At 56.0% G+C, this 22,079-nt stretch overlaps 13 protein-coding genes across 13 annotated transcripts; 5 read left to right on the top strand and 8 right to left on the bottom strand.

Moving 5' to 3' along the window:
• Positions 1-6: 6 nt before the first annotated feature.
• On the bottom strand, positions 7-975 carry Malapachy_0418 (tal1-transaldolase; the record flags this gene model as incomplete). Its single annotated transcript, XM_018134938.1, has 1 exon — positions 7-975. The coding sequence occupies one exon, from the start codon at positions 973-975 to the stop codon at positions 7-9; it is 969 nt and encodes a 322-aa protein (XP_017990477.1).
• A 55-nt stretch (positions 976-1,030) lies between these two features.
• Malapachy_0453 (intersex-like protein) lies at positions 1,031-1,575 on the bottom strand (the record flags this gene model as incomplete). The annotated part of the gene is made up of 2 exons (XM_018134972.1): positions 1,031-1,333; positions 1,360-1,575. The coding sequence occupies 2 exons, from the start codon at positions 1,573-1,575 to the stop codon at positions 1,031-1,033; spliced, it is 519 nt and encodes a 172-aa protein (XP_017990607.1).
• A 140-nt stretch (positions 1,576-1,715) lies between these two features.
• Malapachy_0420 (hypothetical protein) lies at positions 1,716-4,874 on the bottom strand (the record flags this gene model as incomplete). Its single annotated transcript, XM_018134940.1, has 1 exon — positions 1,716-4,874. The coding sequence occupies one exon, from the start codon at positions 4,872-4,874 to the stop codon at positions 1,716-1,718; it is 3,159 nt and encodes a 1,052-aa protein (XP_017990521.1).
• A 125-nt stretch (positions 4,875-4,999) lies between these two features.
• On the bottom strand, positions 5,000-6,266 carry Malapachy_0448 (hmt1-hnrnp arginine n-methyltransferase; the record flags this gene model as incomplete). The annotated part of the gene is made up of 3 exons (XM_018134967.1): positions 5,000-6,039; positions 6,067-6,130; positions 6,159-6,266. 3 exons carry the CDS (start codon positions 6,264-6,266, stop codon positions 5,000-5,002), a joined length of 1,212 nt encoding a protein of 403 aa, XP_017990622.1.
• A 113-nt stretch (positions 6,267-6,379) lies between these two features.
• Malapachy_0458 (bromodomain containing protein) lies at positions 6,380-7,762 on the top strand (the record flags this gene model as incomplete). The annotated part of the gene is made up of 2 exons (XM_018134977.1): positions 6,380-6,732; positions 6,760-7,762. 2 exons carry the CDS (start codon positions 6,380-6,382, stop codon positions 7,760-7,762), a joined length of 1,356 nt encoding a protein of 451 aa, XP_017990599.1.
• A 180-nt stretch (positions 7,763-7,942) lies between these two features.
• Malapachy_0435 (nadh-ubiquinone oxidoreductase) lies at positions 7,943-9,349 on the top strand (the record flags this gene model as incomplete). The annotated part of the gene is made up of 2 exons (XM_018134955.1): positions 7,943-8,260; positions 8,288-9,349. The coding sequence occupies 2 exons, from the start codon at positions 7,943-7,945 to the stop codon at positions 9,347-9,349; spliced, it is 1,380 nt and encodes a 459-aa protein (XP_017990502.1).
• A 110-nt stretch (positions 9,350-9,459) lies between these two features.
• Positions 9,460-10,785, bottom strand: Malapachy_0424 (hypothetical protein; the record flags this gene model as incomplete). Its single annotated transcript, XM_018134944.1, has 2 exons — positions 9,460-10,704; positions 10,732-10,785. The coding sequence occupies 2 exons, from the start codon at positions 10,783-10,785 to the stop codon at positions 9,460-9,462; spliced, it is 1,299 nt and encodes a 432-aa protein (XP_017990474.1).
• A 236-nt stretch (positions 10,786-11,021) lies between these two features.
• Malapachy_0456 (hypothetical protein) lies at positions 11,022-14,483 on the top strand (the record flags this gene model as incomplete). The annotated part of the gene is made up of 1 exon (XM_018134975.1): positions 11,022-14,483. One exon carries the CDS (start codon positions 11,022-11,024, stop codon positions 14,481-14,483), a length of 3,462 nt encoding a protein of 1,153 aa, XP_017990485.1.
• Positions 14,484-14,534: 51 nt separating this feature from the next.
• Positions 14,535-15,248, bottom strand: Malapachy_0422 (tubulin-specific chaperone b; the record flags this gene model as incomplete). The annotated part of the gene is made up of 1 exon (XM_018134942.1): positions 14,535-15,248. One exon carries the CDS (start codon positions 15,246-15,248, stop codon positions 14,535-14,537), a length of 714 nt encoding a protein of 237 aa, XP_017990472.1.
• Positions 15,249-15,361: 113 nt separating this feature from the next.
• On the top strand, positions 15,362-16,114 carry Malapachy_0462 (hypothetical protein; the record flags this gene model as incomplete). Its single annotated transcript, XM_018134981.1, has 1 exon — positions 15,362-16,114. One exon carries the CDS (start codon positions 15,362-15,364, stop codon positions 16,112-16,114), a length of 753 nt encoding a protein of 250 aa, XP_017990459.1.
• Positions 16,115-16,212: 98 nt separating this feature from the next.
• Positions 16,213-18,189, bottom strand: Malapachy_0446 (hypothetical protein; the record flags this gene model as incomplete). The annotated part of the gene is made up of 1 exon (XM_018134965.1): positions 16,213-18,189. One exon carries the CDS (start codon positions 18,187-18,189, stop codon positions 16,213-16,215), a length of 1,977 nt encoding a protein of 658 aa, XP_017990626.1.
• A 185-nt stretch (positions 18,190-18,374) lies between these two features.
• On the top strand, positions 18,375-19,684 carry Malapachy_0460 (hypothetical protein; the record flags this gene model as incomplete). Its single annotated transcript, XM_018134979.1, has 4 exons — positions 18,375-18,843; positions 18,876-19,147; positions 19,174-19,257; positions 19,289-19,684. The coding sequence occupies 4 exons, from the start codon at positions 18,375-18,377 to the stop codon at positions 19,682-19,684; spliced, it is 1,221 nt and encodes a 406-aa protein (XP_017990461.1).
• On the bottom strand, positions 19,681-21,705 carry Malapachy_0428 (k+-dependent na+:ca2+ antiporter; the record flags this gene model as incomplete). The annotated part of the gene is made up of 2 exons (XM_018134948.1): positions 19,681-20,837; positions 21,297-21,705. The coding sequence occupies 2 exons, from the start codon at positions 21,703-21,705 to the stop codon at positions 19,681-19,683; spliced, it is 1,566 nt and encodes a 521-aa protein (XP_017990467.1).
• Between the last annotated feature and the right edge of the window lie 374 nt (positions 21,706-22,079).

Here is a 22,079-nt window from a genome sequence, read left to right as displayed (position 1 = left end):
GGCTCCTCACATCTGCATCTCGATGATATCCTTGAGCGTCAAAGCATCTTCACCAAACTTGCGGATACCCTCGTGGAGCTTCTCGAAGCCCATAGGGTCCTCCAGCTGCGCCCAACGGAAGGCCGGCTCGTTGTCCACAAAGCTGACCTTCGGGATGGGCTCACTTGCCTTGGCCTTCTCCACAGAGAGCTTCTGCTCGAGGTCCGCCTGCGTGTTCTTGAGCTCCTCCAGCAGCTTCGGAGCAATCGTCAGGTAGTCAATACCCGCCAGTTCGATAACCTCGCTCGTGTTACGGAACGAAGCGCCCATAACAATCGTCTTGTAGCCATGCTGCTTGTAGTAGTTGTAAATGTGCTTCACCGACTTCACACCAGGGTCGTTCGCACCGCTGTAGTCAGCGTCCGGCTTGTTCTTCTTGTGCCAGTCCAGGATACGGCCCACAAACGGCGAAATCAGCGTAGCGTTGGCTTCAGCGCACGCCACAGCCTGGCAGAAGCTGAAGAGCAGGGTCAGGTTGCAGTGCACACCGTGCTTGGCCTCCAGCTCGCGGGCAGCCTGAATACCCTCCCATGTCGATGCGATCTTGATCAAGACACGGTCGCGCGAAATACCGACCGACTCGTAAAGCTTGATCAAGTGCAAGGCCTTCTTAATGGTACCTTCCTTGTCGAACGACAAGCTGGCATCCACCTCCGTCGACACACGGCCAGGGATGATCTTCAGGATCTCCTCACCAAACGAGACAAGAAGACGGTCAATGGCCAGCTCAACGATCTCGTCCTTGCTACCGCCCTTCGACTTGGCGTAGTCCAGAGCCGGGCCAATGAGCTTGGCATATTTCTCTTCCTTGACAGCCGCCAAGATCAGCGAAGGGTTCGTCGTAGCATCCTGAGGCTTGTACGCAGCAATGGACTCAAAATCACCCGAGTCCGATACTACAGTAGTGATCTTCTTCAGCGATTCAAGCGAAGACATTGTTGGTAGCAAGTTGATGGGGTGCAGAAAGTGGCGAGTCCGTGCACTCCCGCCTTTATGCGCCTAGGGTAGAATCACGTGCCGCGGTAGCCAGCGAAGCACCGCGAATCAGGGGCAACGCTAACGCCGAGTTGTCGGTGGGCCCCGTGGCTAACGCCTCGGCGATACGCTGCCAGGCCGCCTCACGTAGACGTAGCGTAGATAAGCTGTATGGCGTGCTGTGGGAGAGTGTGTGAGAGGGGCCCGCTACACCGGCTTCGCCTTGCAAGCGTGCTTGTGCTGTGGCTGGCGTCATAAGAGGCGGGAGTCGCGCTTGACGAAGTGCATGCGCGGCATGGCGTAGTGTAATTTGCACATCCTGCTGTGAGTAGAGTAAAAACGTACATTCAGTTTCGAGAACCATTCCTGCATGTGCTCATCAAAGGAGGAGGCTGCCTGGTCCGAAGCAGGTGCAAGTGTCAGCACCGCTTGCGATGCTGTGCTCAGCAGATCTGCTAGCTGCTCATCACAATGCAGGAGCTTCTCTAGCAGGTCATCTGCCGTACCGTCTGTCTCAGAGGAAGCAGCACTTTGCGCTGGAGAGCGCGCGGGGCTGGCCATCCTACTACCACCGCGCGTCTCGCGGCCAACAAGGCGTGGGTGCGGAGAACGGGCTGCAGGCTACGTACATACATAACGTCGGCCGAGGGGTATGTGGGAGGGACGCCAAATGACAATGACACGCCCATGTGCGCACGGCCTTACTTGGCTTTCGAATCGCTACGACGCTTCTTGCTAGGCGTGCCTGACTTCTTGGCATGGCGGTCCTGCTTCTGCGAGGCGGGTGGCTCCTCAGCTGGCCGCTTCGCGCGAATGCTAAACGTGGATGAGAAGGAGCGGCCTGTCGTATCGTCCTTCATCTTGCGAACACGCGCTTCAGCTTCTTGCCATACCGCTTCGTCGTCTTCCTGAATGGCATACTTGGACATTTCCTTGTCATTCAGCAAATCTTCTGTGAGGGCACGACGGCCAGCCTCAAGCTCCTCATCCGCATCCGAGTTCGCAGCGTCGCGCTGCAGAGCCTGACGACCCGCTTCCGCGAGCTCTTCTTCCAAGTTCTCAGTTAGCGGTGCAAACGCAGTGGTGCCGGCACGTGGGGCAGTCTCGTCCACTTCTGCGGCTAGGGACTGCTTCTCCAGGGCGCGAAGGTTCTTGACCATGTAGCGCACCGCCTTGCACAGCAATGTGTGGGCTTGGTTGAGAGGCAACTGCAGTTCCTGCGCAATATCATCCAACGGCCGGCGCTGCAAGCCGATCGCCAGAAGAAGGGCCGCTGAAAGACCGCTTACTTGCAATTCCATACCATGCTCACTCTCCTCCGTGTATACACGCAAACGACGGCCAAAGTAGAAGAAGGCGAGACTGGGCAAGAGATCAATGACGACCTGAAGTTCAATTAGATTGTTGCCATACGACTCGAGACGCTTCATATCGAAAGGTGTCAGCAGCATGCGAAGTTCATCCACATGGAGCGGCTTGGTATCTTGCGACGCCGCTGCAGACGCCGCTTCCAGTACACTCAAGGCCGTTACCGTACGTAACTCACGGAACTTGAACGAAAGAAGCGTGTTGAATCGCTTCCGGAAATCATCCGCAAAGGCCGACAGCCACGCTTGTTGGCCATGCAATGTCTTGAGTTGCACGGCGGAGTACTCGCCTGTGAGCTCATTCGGATTTTGACGAATATACAAGGGCGTATAGCCACTCTGCTTCCAGAATTTGAAAAGCTCGGACGTCAAGCCATACGATACACCGAGCCAATCCAGCGATTCAGGCTGACGTTCCGACAATCGCTCCAACAACGGCGGCAGCGTGGACGCGTCACGCAGACCCAGTTCATTGCTGCGCGAGGGCGCAGGACGTGCAGCTTCGCGCGCCCTTTTCTGCTCGTAGGCGTCGGGGTCGAGAAGCGAGCCTGTATAGAACGCTTCCATCTGCTCCAGCGCACGTGATCCATATCCCATCCGGGCGTATTCTGGGTGAACGGCAATACGGACAACACGCGCCCCCGACAAACTGGCAAAGTCAGCATCTTGGAACTGCTGCGTAATGAGCCACGGTACCAGATCGCCTGCATCGCGCGTACCGCGTGCTAGGCTATTCAGGATTGCTTGGCGGCTAATGTTACCTTCCAAGGCCACCTGCAGCACACACAATGGTTCCGGGAGACTGGAGCCTGTGAGTGGTGGCAAGAGCACGAACAGCGCATGGGCTGGCGCATCACTTAGCAGCTGCAGGTCATTTGGCGAATTTTTATAGTGACCAGCGACGTACAACGCCATGATGCGCTGCAAAAACAGTTCACTGGCCGGGTGGAAGCTGAACAGCGAGTCACGATTGACCATGTACAGCTCACAGGTACTGGGATGCGGGCATCCTTCGCGTGCCTTGGCTGGGAGCTTGGCCAGCGAGGCATCCAGACACAGCAGCTCATTGAGCCATGCTTCCACTTGGTCACCTGGCGTGTACCGAATCGGCTCCCGCAATTCCACCTCTTTCAGAGCACGGCCGCCAGTTTCATTGGCATTGGACCGAAGCTGCTGGAACAGCTTGAGGGAAAGACTACGTCCTGTACCTTCGTAGCCGTTGATGGTCGACGACAAAAATACAAGGTAGGGACCCATGAGACGACGTACCAATGGGAGAGGGATGGCAGCTGCTTCGTCAATCACGAGCAGTTCTGCCTGGCTAAGCACGGCGTGGTCTTGGGGCTGAATGTACTGTATGGTTTGGCGATGGCCACGGAACACATTGATACGCACAACCGTATCCTTCCACTCACCTGTACCGCGCTGCAAGTCCCAGTCCGCCACTTCTTCGTATCCTAGAGCATCCAGGCCTTTGAGTACAAACTCAAACAACGTCTTCAAATTCTCAGGGCTGGGCGATGTCACAAAGATGTTGCTGTATCCATGCGCAATCGCAGCAGCCAAGCACAGGCCCAAGGCCGCCGACTTACCACGACCACGGCCAGCAGTCAATGTGACGGTGGTGGACAGCGATGAGCTGGCCAGAACATCAAGAATGGTTAGCACTGCCGTCGCTTGGTCCATCGTCTTGGCATGCTTAATCACGTCGCCTACCACTTTGGTCTCTGCCACATCGGCACGAAGATCCGCCAGCTTGGCATCACGCTCACGCCATGCCTTGTCATGCTGCACAGCTGCACCAACACCACCCGTACTCTGAGAGCTCTGCGTCTCTGGAAGAGGCCGAATATCACGACCACGGCTGACGGGCAGCACGTTTAACTCATCATCCAAAAGCAGACAATCCTTGCAGGCACTCAGTGACAAGAGGAATCGTTCATTGAACCTAGCCACGGGTTCCTCGTCCGTAGATGCTGTGCGGTACCGACGGTGAGCATCCATAGAGAGGGAGTGCAGCTGACGAAGCGACGACATAGTTTGTAAAAGAAGCACAACAATGCCACCACCTTCTACTGTCTCGATTGTACGTGCCAGCAGGTTCGGCGTGATGGCCTCAAAGTCTTGCAGCACCAACATACCAAACGTGCGACCAAGAATTTTAGGCGTGTCTTTGTAGTAGCAGTACCTAATATCCGTCACGCCCACAAACAACTCAAACGGGTCCTGTGTATCCTGGTCACGCACACCACGCTTGATATCGCGCTTAATCTTCGCTTCGCGCTTCTTGCGGTGTGTTGTAAAGCCCAGGTCTTTCTTGTAGCACCACAACACATTAGGCCGCGACTCAACACGAGATTGAGACAAGAGGAAGTGCAAGTTCACAACCTGGTCACGGCCATGATCACCAACGATCACAAAGAAGGACCGATGCCCTGTAGCGACATTGTTTCGGATGAGCGTGGGGATCCGTGGATCCAACTGCTTCCGCATCGCCAGAGAGATCCGTGCAGAACAAAAAAAGAACGAAGACGTGCGTGACGAGTGGATTTTTTACAGCCCCCTTGACAAAAAAAAGCGGGCATCTGCTTGGTTGCCTACCTCCACTTTAGAATTGCCTACATAGTCTCCCAAGAGTAGGTCTGCTTATCCAGCTTCCAGCGAGCAGTACGGCGGAACAAAGGCGCACTTGCCTTCACATCGTCAGCCTGAGGCACTTCCAGATTGGCAGTAATATTATAAGATCGGCTCTCGTTTGCCTTGAAGTGCAATGTGCCAAGTACACGTTGACCCGCGTTGAGGGCCAATGGTTCCGGGAAGAGCATACGCACTTGCGCCCAGTGTGTGGCCGGAGCAAATGGACTAGTCGTCATCGTGTTTTGTTGCACGGTTATAGCATCTGCATCATCTTCGTCTTGCAGAAACGACAGATCGAACCATCCGCCAAGACCGTGCACGATCACAGGCTCATCAATGCAGTCGAACGCAAGCGGTACGTCAAATTCTTTCAGCTCCTCATTGGTAATCGTGCTAAAGTCGATCACATAGCGGCAAACGGCACTGTCCATGCCCAGTCCCTCCGGAGTAGTGCCAACAACATGTGTCGGCGAGAAACAGCCGACCACAGGACTCGAAAATGCCTCAGATCGAGCCGCATCCACAAACGGTGTCAAATCCACGCCGTAAAAGTTGGCCGTGTTCCACCATTCACCACGTGCCTTAACATCCTGGTACAAGCGTGAATCGTTCAAGAGAGAGAAGCATAGCGTGCCTGAATGCGGGTACACAGTGCCACCGGGCCGCAAGAAGCGATCACGCGCATCAATGAAGGACTCGCACATACGTTCATGGACCAGCAGTACACCGAGACATTCTGACACAATGGTGTCCACCTTCGATGCATCACCAGTGGGTTTCACAGGCGCACACTTCTTCAGTACATCCTCATTGACATCCTCCATACGTGAATGCACCACCGCGAATCTATTGTGGATCCACTCATTGACAGGCGTATCGCTGTGGGATGCCGCTTGTACGAGATGCTGAAGATTTTGAACCATGTTGGATGCCTCCACCGCGTACACAAGGCGGGCACCAGCCTGTAACGAGAAAAGAGATAGAATACCATTACCAGCACCCACATCCATCACGACTTTGTCTGACCATTAGATCCCGCAGTACATACTAGCGAAGTGGTTCGGACCATGCTGCATAATGCCCGTTTGGTAAGCCGAGGTGCGCACAGAGTCCTGTCATGAGTACGAACGAGGTACAAACCTGGAGCATCTGTGCCTGATGCGTCAGCATGGAGTAGTACGAAAAGTATGCCTCATCCTGACGATCGTACTTGCTCTCTTCCTCAGTCGGCTCACCCTTCGGTGCCATAATCGTGGAATGTTGGAAAGGAGGCCTCCACCTATGCTGACTCAGCTGTCGCACAACTAAGAGGGAGTACACTGTGACAGGGATTTGCGTTACGTAGCAAGCAGCCCAGCGCGATGACGCGCGAAGCGCCGCTCACGATGAGCGACCAGCTCCTCCTCGCGCAAATTGTATATCAGGATGGACAGGATCCACCCAACTGGGCGATCGTGTCCAAGAATATGCTTGCTCATCCGTGCATCTGTGACCCTGTACGCGTTCAAGCAGCCGAGGCTGCAGGTACGGCCTTGTCTGTGGCATGGAACGTGGATGCATGCGAAAAACAATGGATGGATCTGCGGAAAAAATACCTAGCTGATGACTATGAACGTACAGACCGTGCAGCTCAACTTGCTCTAGCACAACGGTTGTTTGCTGCACGGCTGGAGGAATTGCAGTCAGAGCTGAGAGCAGTGCAATCGGAATTCACGTACGTCTCTAGGCACTAACAAACAAGAGCACAGCAGGCAAAGATAGAAAAGTTACGCGCTGGTGGCTTCGATACCGATTTGGCGGCTGAGTTAGAAGAGTTGGAGGCCGCAGCTGCGAAGCAACGGGCTGCAGAGGCAGAGGCCGTTGCATCTCAGCATGAGTCGAAAGCAAAGGAAGAGGAAGCAGAGGTGGTATCCAAGAAGGACACCTCTGATGCTGCTAACATGGCAGTGGCGCCTTCGAAAGAAGGCCATGCTGACACAGAAACTACTGCTACCGTGCCTGACCGAAAGCGGCGAGGTTCGCGTGGCTCGATGGCGGCAGAAGTACCAGAACATGCCGATGCAACGGAAAGAGAACGCGCTCCGAAGCGAGCCAAGGCAGACGAGGCACCGGATGATGCGGACGACTTGCAAGTGGAACAGGATTTGCTGGGCGAATCTGTGGAATCGATTCGCACAAGAACATCGACACCAGCGGATGAGGAACGTCCCACGCGTGCCTCTGCGACAACGACATACAGTGGCCGGCAACGCCTTTCTCGTATGCGGGCATCGCGAGAGGAGGCGGTGTCCGCAACGCCGTCGCCGCCCACGTCTCCGCCTGCACGAGCTACTCGGTCCCAACAGAAAAATGTTCAAGAGACGACGGAGGACGAGAATAGCACGGCTTCTGATGTTGAGCGTGATAAGAGTCGTAAACGTATGGCTCAATTGTTATTGCTGCTTCACAACCAAGTTTCGAATCATACGCATGCGAATCTCTTCCATCAAGCCATTAAGGAGGTGGATGCACCTGACTACTACACACTCATCAAGCAGCCTATGGATTTAAAGATCATCAAGCAACGTATCAAGGAAGGCACCATTGCCTCTTCGTTGGATTTACGATGGGCGTTGTCGTTGATGTTTGCCAATGCGCTCATGTACAATAATCCCGGTACGGAGGTGCACCGTATGGCCAACGAGATGCGCATGGCTACAGAAGAGATTCTGGACGAGTTTGACCGTACGCCGTTAGGGACATAGAGGAATGTAGGTGGTCAGGGACCCTCTGCTATGCCCCCTCCACCTGGGAGGGACCAACGTAGGTAGATGGACCAGCGGGCACGCGCCGACAGCGTGACTTCTCGGCCGAGGCGTCGGAGCGAGGCGCCGGGGAGGCGGCTTGCTGGGCTTTCTCTCCTCGCTGGAGACCGCGAAACAAAGATGGTTGCGATGCTGCCCAGCACTCTGCGCATGGCGAGCATGCGTGCCGCTCGTGGTGCGATGCGCCCGAGTGTGCAGCTCTCGCGCACATTGACGCGTTCCATGGCGACGGAGGCGGAAAAGAACCCGTCCTTCTCGGCCACGACCGTCGAAGATCTGCAGGGCTACGATGCTCAGACGCTGCTCCGTGAGGAGGGTACACAGCAGGATGCGAACCTTCGCCACTTTACTGTGAACTTTGGTCCGCAGCACCCTGCCGCTCACGGTGTGCTTCGGCTGATTATGGAGCTAAATGGTGAAGAGATTTTGCGTGTTGACGTACGTATACTGTTTGACTTACCGTAGCCGCATGTGGGTCTGTTGCACCGTGGTACGGAAAAACTGATTGAGTACAAGACGTACACACAGGCGCTCCCGTACTTTGACCGTCTTGACTACAGTTCGATGATGACCAATGAGCTGTGCTTTGCTCGTGCTGTGGAAAAGCTGCTCAACATTGAAGTGCCGGAGCGTGCCAAGTGGATTCGTACCATGTTTGGTGAGCTTACGCGTATCTCGAACCACTGCATGGCTGTGCTGTCGCACGTCATGGACGTGGGTGGTCTCACGCCTTTCGTCTGGGGTCTGGAGGAGCGTGAAAAGATCATGGAGTTTTACGAGCGTGTGTCGGGTGCCCGTATGCACGCTGCGTATGTGCGCCCCGGTGGTGTGACGTACGATATCCCGCCGGGTCTGTTGGATGATATTTACCACTGGAGCACCCAGTTCTCTAGCCGTGTGGACGAGATTGAGGAGCTTGTGACAGCCAACCGTGTGTGGAAGGAGCGTACTATTGGTATTGGTAAGGTCACGGCCAAGGAGGCACTGGACTATGGCTTTAGCGGTGTTATGCTCCGTGGTAGCGGTATTCCGTGGGATATCCGTAAGGTGGCGCCGTACGATGCGTACGACCAGGTAGAGTTTGACGTGCCCGTCGGCAAGAACGGTGACTGCTACGACCGATTCATCTGCCGTATTGAGGAGTTCCGTCAGAGTCTCCGCATTATCCACCAGTGCTTGAACAAGATGCCTGCGGGCCAGATCAAGGTGGATGACCACAAGATTGCGCCGCCGTCGCGTGCGATGATGAAGGACAGCATGGAAAGTCTGATCCACCATTTCAAGATCTTCTCGGAGGGCTACGCTGTGCCGCCGGGTGAGACGTATAGCGCCATTGAAGCGCCCAAGGGTGAGATGGGTGTATACCTTGTCTCGAACGGTACCAACCGCCCCTACCGCTGCTCGATTTCCGCGCCTGGTTTCCGCCACCTGGCCGGTGCGGACTTTATGGCGCGTCACCACTACCTGCCCGACATGGTCGCCATTATCGGTACCATGGACTTGGTGTTCGGAGAGGTCGACAGGTAAATGTGATAGAAACATAGTACCCTACGATGTGTGCTAAAACGGATTGTATCTCTGAACGTTAACTATAACTGGTTGGATGCTATAAGAACAGAGGTGAACACAGTCGGTCATTACAACAGTTTTGCATCCAATCCCAAACCAGCAGTGTCCTCATCGTACGACGAGCTGCCGCCTAGCGTACGCCGTGAGCGGTATATCAGGCCATCGACGAGGCCGGCGATCGTCACAATACCACCGATCAACGCACAGAGATTAGAGATAAAGTGCCAGAACGAATGGCGCCACTCGGACTGCACCACACGCAGCGGGGATATCTCGTAGTTGAAGAAAATGCCAGGCACACCCTCAATGCTGTGCACGATGTGACCACTGCTCTGATCTGGTTTATCGCGATGCAGCGATGGGTCGTAGCCAAGGCGTCGCTCGTACGACGTAGCACTGTACTGATAAGTGCTCGCGTGGTAGCCATCAAGTCTGTGCACTTCCAGCGGCACAACCTTGAGGAAGTACTGGAACATGTAGTCACTGTCGTCTGTCACCGCGGACCGACCTTCCAGGGCATCGACCACCCCCAGACGCTGCTTTAGCGGCGCCTGACGACGGCCACGCGACGTCTTTTCGATCGCAAACTCATCTGGCGTACCAAAACTAAACTGGTGGATGGTGTGAGCAAAGTGGTGCACATCGTCACCCAACCCCTGCAGATACGGAACCAGATCGTGCGTGTGGATGCTGTTGCGCTGGAACGTACGGCCAGGGCTCAGGTGGAAGTTGCCTACCACCTTGTTCACATGGACCAAACCAGCCACATTGCATCCCTCCGAGTTTTGTTTACGGATGTTTTCCGACCAGTGCTCCTGGCGACATTGCTCAATTTCATCGGGCGTTGAGAAGGACCAGTTCTTGCGTGCATATGCCTCACGCACTTCATCACACGAATTGCAGCATCCGCTGTCCGGCGGCTGACCACCGTAGCACTCGCCACAATAGTTAGGCCCACGCTCTGCAGCAATACGATGCGCTTCACCCACAAGCTCCCGCTCCGCCTCGTACCCAAGCGGTTTGCCAAAGCGGTCCAGACGATGACGCTCAATCTCATGGTGAATATCCACTTGGTTGTCACCGACCACATCAACAATATCCAGCGAGAGAAGGTAACAAGGCACACGCGGGAACGTAATATTGAGTTTCACTGCCAGCTTCTCTCCGCGACTCAAATCTACCTCCAGGCGTGGCGACGTTTGGATACGGCGATAGTCCAAGTACTCACTGATCATCAGAATAAAGATGAGCAGCGCGCTCAGCAGCGTAAGGAACGCGCCCACATTGGTACGGATACGCACATCGTCGGATGTCTAATTGTAAGTCTAGTGCATACATACGCGTCCAAATGCATCAAGTCCACGAAGCGGGCCGAAAAACGAGCCAGGCCCCATACTTGTGTGGTAAGAGCAACAACGACGACACGGCGAGCGTTCGTGACCCACGGTGGAGCACGGTGCACGAAACACCCGCTGGACGGCCACATCACGTGCGTGCCTGGGCAGCAAGGGGGGTGGGTTTCTGTGGAGGGGATGCAGCTGGGAAGAGGGGTTGATAGGGCGCGGGCGAAACTATGGCGGTTGTCGTTCCTTTCGCCCCTCTCCCATTCCCTGTGGCGAGGCCGAGACCGATGGACAGTGGCGTGTCAACGCCTGCAACGGCAACACCTGCGAATGCAGGTGATGGGAATGGTGGACATACAAATCAGTCTCGAAAAACCACACCCCTTGCGCAGCTACTCACAGAGACAGCGCACGAGGCACAGCTGGAAACGCAGCGGAGCTTGAGTGGAGACAACGTCGGCCATAGCAAGGCACGTCGATCACTCTATGCTCGTAGGCAAGGCACACCCCTCTCGGCATCTTCTAAGCAAAGTCGGCCGCGTGTGCACAGCGAAATGCAGCATACCCTGCGTCGTGTCGTGTCCCCCCCGGCGTTGCAACCGCAACCTCCTCCTTCCACGTCGTCCAGCTTGTTTATGCCTCAAGAAGCGATGCTGGATGATTTGCTTGTAACCTACTCACTGACAGAAGCTGAGCCATATGAGGCGCTGACTCTAGAACAAGTCGCTGCGCTTCGCCAGCGTCAGGCAAAGCTTTATGCACATGTCAAGGAGCTGAAGGAGCGCATGGATTTGGAAGTCAAGATGCGCGCAGCTGCTCAGCGACTGCATACATCGTATCTGACATCGGCGCCCTCTACGCCGCAGAAAGGCGGGATAACCACGCCGCGCTCCTACGCATCGCCCGAAAAATCATGGTCTACGCCGCGACGCGATGCAGAATCTGTGGCATCGCAGCACGACGTTGATGAGGCCGTGCATCGTACAGACCAGATTATGGCACAGTACCAAAAAGCGGGAGAAGAGCTGCATTCGGTCCAAACGCAGCTTCTTCGGCACCACATTGCCGTGCTTCGCGACCATCTTCGTGAAGCGCGTCGATCAAACCAGACATTGCCCACGCTCTGGAATGCCACAGGACGGAACATGGCATCGATACCATTGCTTGCTACGTGGATACCTCCATCTCTGTCGGCCCAGCGTTCCCAGGATTATTCTATGCTCACGCCTGCGAAGGTGGGTCTAGGTGCGCTTACGACGCCTATTCGCTCCATATGCTCTTCGCTATCGCCTCAAGGCGAATGGGCCGTAGAGACTAAGGCTGCGACAGCCCCTGTCTCACCAGCAGCGGAGAAGAGTCCAGACGAGGACAAGGAGGATCACTATGTTTCGCGCTTGCTGCACGATGTGCAAGAATGGCACGAACGACGTCAAGACTTGACGCGTGAACTGAGCTCGGCTACAGAGCGCCAGCGCGCGTTGCAAAAACGTCTTTCTACATTGTGCCATGAGAATAGCGAAGTGGCAGAGCGACTGGCCGCCTTGGCATTGGACGACGATTTGGATGCACCTGCATCCAAATCGCCGGAAGAGACAGCACCGGATGCGACACTGTGGGATGCTACACTGCATATGACCAAAGCAGAGCACGCTGATGCTATGGCTTCCCTACAGGCGCAATGGGAGGAAGAGCGTCAGCGTCAACAGCAAGCGCACGATGACTTGGTGGCGACGTTGGCCTCTGCACGCACAGAGCATACGAGGGAAATGGAGCGCCTACAGTCAGAGCATGCGACGCTTGTCAAAGAGCTTCAAGACGAACATGCCCAACGCATGGAGTCGCTACAAACGGAGCATGCCTCGAGCTTGGCCGCTTTGCAGGACAAACACAAAGATTATGTAAATGCATTGCAAGAAGAGCATTCGTCGTCCACGCAGCAGCTTTCGACACGGTACACGGACTCCTGTACACAAATGGAATCGGAGCTGAACAAGTGGCAAGACAAGCACGCGTCGCTGGAGAAGGAGGTCGTATCTCTGCGTCAGCAGGCGAGTTCCCCGGGGCCATCTGCGTCGGAATCCAGTCCATCGCTGATGCCACGCAGCATTTCGCAGCGTCTGCAAAGCATGTTCCAGACGGACGAGACAGCCAAGTCGAAAGACCAAGGACTGGGTCTGCAGCTCGACGCGCGTAGTGTGTCTGACTCGCACAAATCGACGCTGGATGTCAAGCAGCTACAGCAGCAACTTGAGGCGGAGCGGTCGCAGAAAGAAATGATGGCACACCGTCTCGAAGAGGTAATGACGATGTACCGTGCCGCGGTCCAGTCGAAGGAGACGAAGCCTGATGTGGCGGCCAATACCACGTCGCTGCTCGACATGGACTCGCCGGCATCGCTCGAAGCGTCGGCCCTCCCGCCGGAGGATCCTGCGCCGGCACCATGGAAGCCATCGATGAAAGAGGAGAAGGCCACCACGTCGTCCCCCCCTGTGCCCTTGCCCGATCTCACACTGACCACTGCGACCCCGTTAGACACCAGTGCCAAAGCGAGGGAAACGGCCTCGACTGAATCCGACTCGGTGCCTCATACGCCCTTCGGTCTCCTATCGCCCACCGCGGAGGTGCCTACGACGCCACGTCGGCCTACGCGCGGTGTGGATATGTACATGGACAATGCCGAGACACCGACACACGTCCGCAGCGAGCGACGCAACGATGGCCGTGTGCGTTTCCTCGAGACGGAAGTCGATAAGCATCGCCGCGCTGCCGAACAATCCCGCATTGCGTATGACGAGTTGCGTCAGCAGTACGAAAGCGAAGTGCAGTCGTTCAAGCAGGATCACGATACGGTCCAGAAATGGACGGAAGAGTGGCGTAGACTGTGTGCGCGTCTGGAGCAGCAGCATGAGTTCTGCCAGCGTGTTCTCGGGAAGGCCGATGGCCGTGAAGAGATGGACGGCTTGCTGGACCAGATCAAGGCGACGTCCGCCAAACCTGCCTCGGCGCAGTCGCGCGACACGGTGGAAGAGGCCGCGACGCTGCTGGCTCAAGTGGAGGAGCACATTGGCGACATGGCCGAGGGCTTGGCGCGAGCAGGGGCGAGCGGTCTAGGAAGCAATGTTATTGCACAATTGGAAGATTACATTGAGGACCTGGAGACGCAGCTGGCACAGTACCGTGCCGCGTCGCAGTCGGGTCACGGCGAGCACAGTCATGAAGGTGCTCTTCCATGGAAGCTGAACGCGCAGCTGGATCTGTGCTTGTATGCCATCATGGTCATTAGCGCTATGCTGCCTGACAAAGAAGCGCTGGCGCATAGCATGTCGCTTCCTATGGAGCGACTTCGTGTGTTTTTTGCCTCGCCGACCCACCCAAGTGCAGCGACGTCGTCCGCGATGCAGGCAGCGTGGCAAGCCCAGGACCCGGCTGCGTGGTCCAAGATTCATGCCATCCTTGATACGTCGCATGCCGCACGCTCACGTACGGTGGACGATACATTTGCCGCGCGTGTCCATGCCCTGCTGGAGGCTGTGACGCAGGATCCAGAGCATCGTATGCATACCCTTCTTTCGGATGTAGTGTCGCGCATCGCCGGCACCCTGGATACCAGTGCCATGATCACCGAGCGGGCCATTGTGTTGGAGGATACGATGCATCGGTATACCGATATGTCCGCGCCTGTGACGCCCAACATTGACGATATGATCCCTGATACACTCTCATCTGCCCATGTGCCCTCTTTGCTGTAAAAGAGGGCGCTTCTAGCACGCCTTTTCTACCTTTTTTTTCCTGAAACCTACCTACACTTCCCATTCTTCTTCGGCATAGTCGCCCACTTGGACGTGAGCAGGCCGAACAAAGCCACCATACCGCGCGCGTGTAGTAAAGTAGCGCACACCATAGACACTTCCGTCATTCTTTCCCACAGGCTCATCGTAGGCCACACCGATCCAGGGGCCCGCGGCGAATTTCGTGTTGCCCACGTACTGAATCGTGCCGCGCCGAGGGAAGCCGTCGCCGGTATCTACTTCGCAGCGTGCGCCGACGACCATGTCTGGCGTAGGCGGCTCGTACGTAGGTCCTGGCGCTGCTGTCGCACTCGAAGGCGCAAAGCGGCCCAGCTGGTGCGCCTGCTTAAACGCACGAAGGGTATCGTGGCGAGCCGCGTACTGCTCGTCGGTCAGCTCAAATTTCTCGACCGTCTCATCGTCGACGTCCCATGTCACATTGCGTGTATCGTGCACACGAAGTTGCATACCATCCCGCGCCTGCCATGCGTCCAAGATGCAAAGATCGTCGTCCAGCGGCGTAGTCTCGGCCATGATGCCCTGTGTCCATGGCGCCTCCGCGCTAGCGCCGACGGGCAGCAATGCCAGCCGCTGCGCGGCCGGCGGGATCCCTGTAATCATCTCGAGCTTGTGACGTAATAGCGCGGTGGGCACATCACGTTCAAAGCGCTTTTCTGTAAAGATACGCGCGCTTGGCGCCGAGAGGTGCAGCGTGACAGCGGCCATGAGAAAGGGAACGCATCTTCGTTCCGCGCAGTGCCCTCCACCACGACGTGGCTGTTGTGTGGAGGCGAGACGCGCGCGCGCGTCGAGGAAGTGGCACGTCCATCCAAGCCACGATGCCGACAGAGCAGGCGCTGCAGCTCGTGCAAGAGGCCAAGCTAAGTATGGCTACAGGCTCGCTGCGTGCCTACAGCACAGAAATGGTGCGATTGGCCTTGCTCGAGACGCGGCAATTGCATGCAGAGTTGGCCCCGCTGGCCGAGGCAGCTCGCGCAGAGCAACAATCGCAGGGGGCGCGACCTGATCCTGCCTTGGCTGCGCAGCTAATTACGCACCATATCGAAGCGTACAGAAACAAGCGGTGCCTTCTTGCGTACCACCGCCAGCGTCTGCATTGGCTGCGGGATCGTATGTGGGACAAGGCAGGCGCCGTCGCCTTGGTGCTGGACGAGGAGGGCTCGTCTGGGGAAAGTGGGTCCCTTCGCTCTCTGCTGGATCCTACCGAATTGGACTGGCTGCGTGGCTATGCGTCACTTCTCAGCCTGTACAAAGAAGCCTACTTGGACGTGTTGGACGTCACGTTGCCTGTGTGCACTGGCGCGACCGCTGCGTCTGCGCGGACGGCGCGGAATGCCATGCGGGGTGGCTTTGATGCGCGTGCCGCGGCTGCGTACGCCACACCGGTCCTGCCGAACAGTATTCGCCCGCCAGATGACTTGATGATTTCCGTGGTGGTCACACGCAATGCGCACAGCGTCGAAACGGAGCGTGGCACACTGCATTTGCGCGCCGGTGAACGTCTGCACGTTCGGCGTGACGAGGTAGAGGCGCTCTTGCTACGTGGATGGCTCCGAGAAACGGATACATGATGATACCTTGGCTAACTATACATAGCTTCCTTTTTTGTGGATATAGACATGAGAAAATAAAATCGATACGATGGAATGATGGGACAGGGAGTCTATTCTCAACTCCCTGCAAAGTAAAATAGAGTTTTTCGACGGGCGCCACTGGCCCCGGAGCCTGTCGACGAAATGGATCCGGTGCGTGGCTTGGTGGAGAACGATGTGGAGACGCGACGCGACGCGGTCTCCGCCGGGGCTGCTGTACCGAGGGGCAGAGGCTGCTGATACGTGTCGTGGACAGGTGCGCCAGGCAATTGCATTAGCGGATACATTCGCATGCCTGGCAGACGATCGTAGCTCCACGTACGCATCGACGCGCTCATAGCCCGTGGATCCTGCGGAAGAGATCGAAGAGATCCACCGATATCGTCCTCCATCGACGCCGTGCGATTCATGGAACTAGACAGCTTCGTCGAGCTTGATGGCAAGGCACTCCAGCCCAGCCCGGCGCGACGTGGGCTCGTGCCTGGCTGACTATGCGCGGCACTGGTCGAGTAAAAAGAGTTGCGGCTGGGTAATAGGGGACTGGCTGAGTCCAAACGTGTCATGGAGCCACGGAGCGATGCAGGTCGTGCCTCTTCGTCCTTGGAGCGCGGCGGGCCAAACAAGGGCGGGAGATGCCGCACGTCGCGGGCGCGCCGTGATGCACCCCGCTCTGTACGCGCAGAGTGTGGTGTGCCATGCTCCATAGTCTCCAGCATGGCGTCGCCCTCACTCCCACGTCGAAGGGCTTGCAACGAGTGCCGTTGACTCAACAAACTCTCCGACGACGTCGAGCTCGGTGGTGCTGTGGTCGTGCGGGACGGCATATGCAGGGCAGAGGCACTGGGCAACGGCCCTTTCCCTCGGCCACTGGACAACGACGTGATCGATCCACGTCGAGGAGTAGGACGCGAGACATTCTCCATCGGCTCCGGACTATCCGCAAAGAGTTGCGCTTTCCGTAGCGCATCGGTCGCTGTACCATGGCGCTCCATTTGAGTGGATGCATCCCAGAGTGTATTGGTCGCATTCTCTTCCACCGCAGCAATCGGTTCGGTCCGAAGACCCGTGCCATGCGACATGAGGCTCAAGGGCGAGAACGACGCGGAGGGGTGGGAGGTAGGTGACGTTTTGGGCACAGCCGGAAGAGCCTCGGCACCAGTGGGCTCACCAAACATGACACTGGGCGGTGGCGTACCGGCAAAAAGGGCCGCTTCGTCGGTCGAGACAGGAGAAGAGGGATCGATAGACGCCGATGCCATGCTGGGCATGGTCGCAGCAGACAAGGGCGCCACCATAGCCTGCGTCCGCATCGCCAGCCGCGAGCGCGCGAGGTTGCTAGGGCCTTGCATCGAGCTCGTACGTGGTTTGTACCTTACCGTATTTTTCGCGAGGGGCCGATCGGCCAAGGTATCATGCGACACTTCGTCGTCCGTAGCTTGGTGCACCGTATGAGAACGCGACTCGGCACGAAGCAGCGACGTTGAGAGAGACGCAGAGACTGCGGGCTTTGCCGAGGCCAAGACGGAGGGCTCCTCCGGTGGCGAGTCAGGTTGCGTATCGGAATCTGCACCACGCAACGATTCAGCCTCGTGCCTTGCGGACAGCGAGGGAGACGAAGAGGACACATACTTCAGAAACTCGCCCATGCGTGCATTACTCTGCTTGTCAATTTTCCTGCATCGTTCCGAGCAAAACAGGGAGCCACCAGGACGTGCTTCGTCATGTCGATCTGTGTGTGGGGAAACCCCGCGTTGGGTCATGGGCTGTGCATGCCGACGCAAAGACGACATGGCCGCAGCCACCCACTCATCTTCGTCGACCTCGCTCTTGTCATCCCGCGTCTCCTGTACAGCCTGACTCGGCTCAATAAGACGGTCACAGACAGCGCAGTACGCATGATCCCACACCCCTTGTCCGTCTGCATCGATGGCGGCCTCTTCGTCTTCCTCATCTGAGGCCACCGCATCAGGATCAAAACTCAATGGGAGCTCATTGCGCGAGATACGAGATCGTGAGCGGGATGGCCCAGGTGGTTTTCCTTTGCTTCGGGCCATACACCGAGCAAACACGATGATTCAGAACGCAGCGTCCCAGTCCACCGGTTGGAAATACGGCTCGCCGACGCTGCTCGGTTCATTCGTAACACTCGCACGTGGCCTCCACGTCAAGTCACATTCACGCGTCGCGACCGCGTCTCGCTCTCTCGAACAAGCGAGGAAGCGCGCGAGGAAAGGGGAGCATGACCTCGATTCCGTTAGTGACACCGGCGGCGGATGAGACGTACGAGTACTGCGTAGTCGAAGTGCCGGCAGAATTAGAGGCTCATTTCGAAAAAGGAGATACATCCCTCCTGTTTAACGGCCGATTGAGTGACGAAGCGACCCTGGTCACGCAAGATGCGACCTACGCTGTGCGCCAAGTCTCACAAAGCAACAGTCTTCTTCTATGTGCCCTTGAAGATAATCCACAGGCAGACGGTGTGCACTTGCGCATGCGCCAGAATGCTACGGACCTTCTCGAGTTAGTACGTACGACACCGCGTCTGGATCGGCTGCCCTCGCTGTTTGAAGCCGATGCATACACAGGCCAAGCCACCGAGTCAGACGAAGCGCGGCACTATACACCGGCGGAAGTCCGATCCGTTGTACAGGCTAGCGAGTCTGAATTGGAAGTGGGACTGCGCGAGCATCATATTCTCGTGTTGGACGGTACGTATGTCGCGATACAAACTTACGTCTAGGCTATCTACGCCGTGTGGCTCCAAGCTTCCTGCAGGAGATATTGCTATCCCTTCTGGCTCATTTGGATATTCTTGCATGCGCACCCGACCGTGTCCCGTGGGAAGCGATGTGCGACGCCTTGACGACACGAGCACATCGCCACGTCGTCGAAGCGGTGCTCGGCGACTGGTTTTGTGCTGCGCCTTTGTCCATGCCACGACCCACCCATATACCATTAGCACGTGCAGACATTGTGCAATTTTTGGGCTTACAATTGCTACAGTCCCATAAGGTATGTATGCCTCTGACTCATGGCAGCGTATGCCACTCCTCGATTTCATAGCCGCATGGAAAAGCCATGTGGGCACCCTGGCAGCTGATGTGCATCTCTCTTTGCTCCAAGTATGTATTACAATTGCTATTTACATGAAAGGGACACTATCTTTTGTACCCACCTCCGGCTACCATGGCCACAGTAAGTACACATGCAGCCGTTTCGGCAGAGCCGCAAGCACATACCCTAGCTGCGCCCATTGCCATCCAATCGTTTTCGCATACGTCTTTGCCACTGATGCCAGCCCAGCGATGCCAGGAATTATTCACGATGCGTGAACAATGGGTGCGTGAAGAGATTACACCGTTTTTGGCGCCGATTGCATCTCGAGGTAATGCCACGGTAGAGAGCATGTTGCTCAAGTATGGGCGAGGCGTCCGTGCGAAATGGAGCAAAATGCATACGCAAGTCTTGCTGCATGGCGCATTGGACCAAGACCCTACGCGAGGCACAGACGAGTGCATGTTATACCAGGCCCGTGTCAAGTACACTTAGTGGATCTCTAGGCCAATATTGGTGAGCATCACACCCACATATGTGGCCCATTGTACCAAGCCAAGCCTCTTGCTTACCTGAAACTGATTGAATGGGATGACTAGAAGCATGGTCACCAGCATACCCAGCAAGGCGGTGCAGCTGACAATAAGCCCTGGTGTGAGCTTAATGTCGTAGGGCCCCAGGGAAGGGTGTATGAGCGACAGCCATGTAGCACTAAATCCGATACCCAGCAAGAGATTGGTAAGAGGGCTAGCAAAGCATGCCGTCAAGGCCATAAGGGGGTGACCCAATCTGGCAATGGAAAGATTGGTCACCACATCGCCCAACGAATTACCCAGCGCAAAGACCGTAAGGCCCAGAATCGCCTCACTCCAATGGAAGATGTAGCCAAAGGAGCGTAGGAGCGCAAGTAGGTGGTCCACGGTCCACACAATCCACAGCAGCCCGACCACAAAACCAGTCACACTGCGCAGAAGCAAGTGACGTTGAAGATGCTCCGGCTCGTCACGGTCGCTCCGTGCACGGTATGTGCGCCACAATTGGCCACCAAAAACGGCCCCTACGCATGCCACGAGGGCGAGGGGTGTCGTAGGCACATCACTCATCCAGCAAATAAAAGTAGGGACAAGGCAGCACTGTACACTCTGTAGCCAGTGATCGGCCGCCACACGTTCATGTGTATGTACAATAGGACCAGGCGTTTGAAGAACGGCGGCAGCTTCTTCTTGGATACTCTTCCACAGTGCGTCCTCTTCGGATTGTTGCTGCACAGCATTGAGCTTGCAAATGGCCTGATGCAAGTAATACTCATCCGCACTGATCAACGGGACAGTCAGGCGAAGGAGGAATAAAGCTGGCACATATAATACACTGACAATGCGATTGGAGAGAGATTTTGTCGACCATTGCAGCATTGAGGGGAAAAGAGCCACAGATAAGACACGAGGTGCTGTGAGAGGCTGTCGCGGTTGGTCCAATGGTGCAAGGGTATCATGCAAGGTGGCCAGCGAAGGTCGCTCCACAGTAATCTTGGGCAGTGTAGTCTCTCCCCCTCCTAAAGGAAGAGGGCTGTCTGATGGCGGTGCCAATGGGGACTGCGTATTGATGCAGAACGAAGGCTTATGCACCGACACGGTAGGCAACAAAGCATCTGGGTTTGTAAATGATATCCCAGGTTCCTCTTGCGTAGGCACTTGTGAGGGGGAAGGACACGAAGTATCTTTTGGCCTGTCCTCATTAAACACAATGCTAACGGAATCATAGCCGGAAGAGGGGTTTATCGAAGTGTTGGTGGGAATTGCAAGAGGTGATATTGTTGGTCGACGCTCTGAGAGCGGTTTGGACTGCCTCTGACTTCCATAACCGCCAGCAGGGATGGAAAGTGTTGCACTAGCCGACCTAAACATGGATGGACGATGCGAGTGGTCCTGCAAAGCATCTGCATAACTCTGATTTTGGGAGCCATGGAAGCTTTGACTCGACCATGATCGTGTGATAGGTCGATACAGGTGATGGTTACGCGCAGAGTATGCTGGGTCGATCATATTATGGACTAGATCGCTTGTTGCCGGTGAGTTGGATTCAGGGTGCAAGGATAGGTCGTGCACACGTACAGCCGACAAGAGGGAGTGTCGGGCAATTTGCGGTGTAGAGGGAGCTTCCATTTCCGAAGGTGTAGGTGACATGGACCACGGGCTAGGAAGCAAGGGCGCTGCTTCATCCACATCGGTATGTGGCACATTAGTAGGCCAGTACCAATCATGAATCAACACGATACCAATGTAGGTAACGTATAAAGCTAACATGCACAAACCTTCGACAAAGCCCAGTGCATGATCCAAAAGGAAATAGAGGACCATGGCCACAGCCAAGGCATATGTTCCTACATCACGTAGGAACACAAAGGGTGGTACAGAGAACGAATGGAATACCATAATTGAGCCACAGACCACTGAAATGGTACATACGGCGGCACCCATCAATTCACCTAAAGCCAACGCTCCCGCCTGCTTATCCATGGCACGAAAGGTGGATACCACATCCGGGGCACCATTGCCCAACGCTAGAAAGGTCACGCCCACGACGCTGTCACTCATACCCAAAGTTCCGGCAATGGACGACAAGTTGGGACAAAAAAAGTCACTGGCGACTAAACCCAGTGCGCTGAATAGGAAAAGCAGCCATACCATGAAGAAGAGAGTGACTCCCGCATGCACTGTACTTGGCGACATAGATGGCATATACGTAGGAAGACAATAGTAAGGTACCACGTATGGATACAACGAAGAGTTAGTGCACGCGTGTTTCACGAACGCACAGGCCTCCGCGGCGGAGAGACCGGGATGCACTACGGCACATGCATCAGATACAGCAGATACTGATATATTCCAGT

Source organism: Malassezia pachydermatis (assembly GCF_001278385.1).
Source record: "Malassezia pachydermatis strain CBS 1879 chromosome Unknown scaffold8, whole genome shotgun sequence".
NCBI lineage: Eukaryota > Fungi > Basidiomycota > Malasseziomycetes > Malasseziales > Malasseziaceae > Malassezia > Malassezia pachydermatis.
Note: the sequence above shows the minus strand (reverse complement) of the source record. Positions and strands in the feature narration are given on the sequence as shown.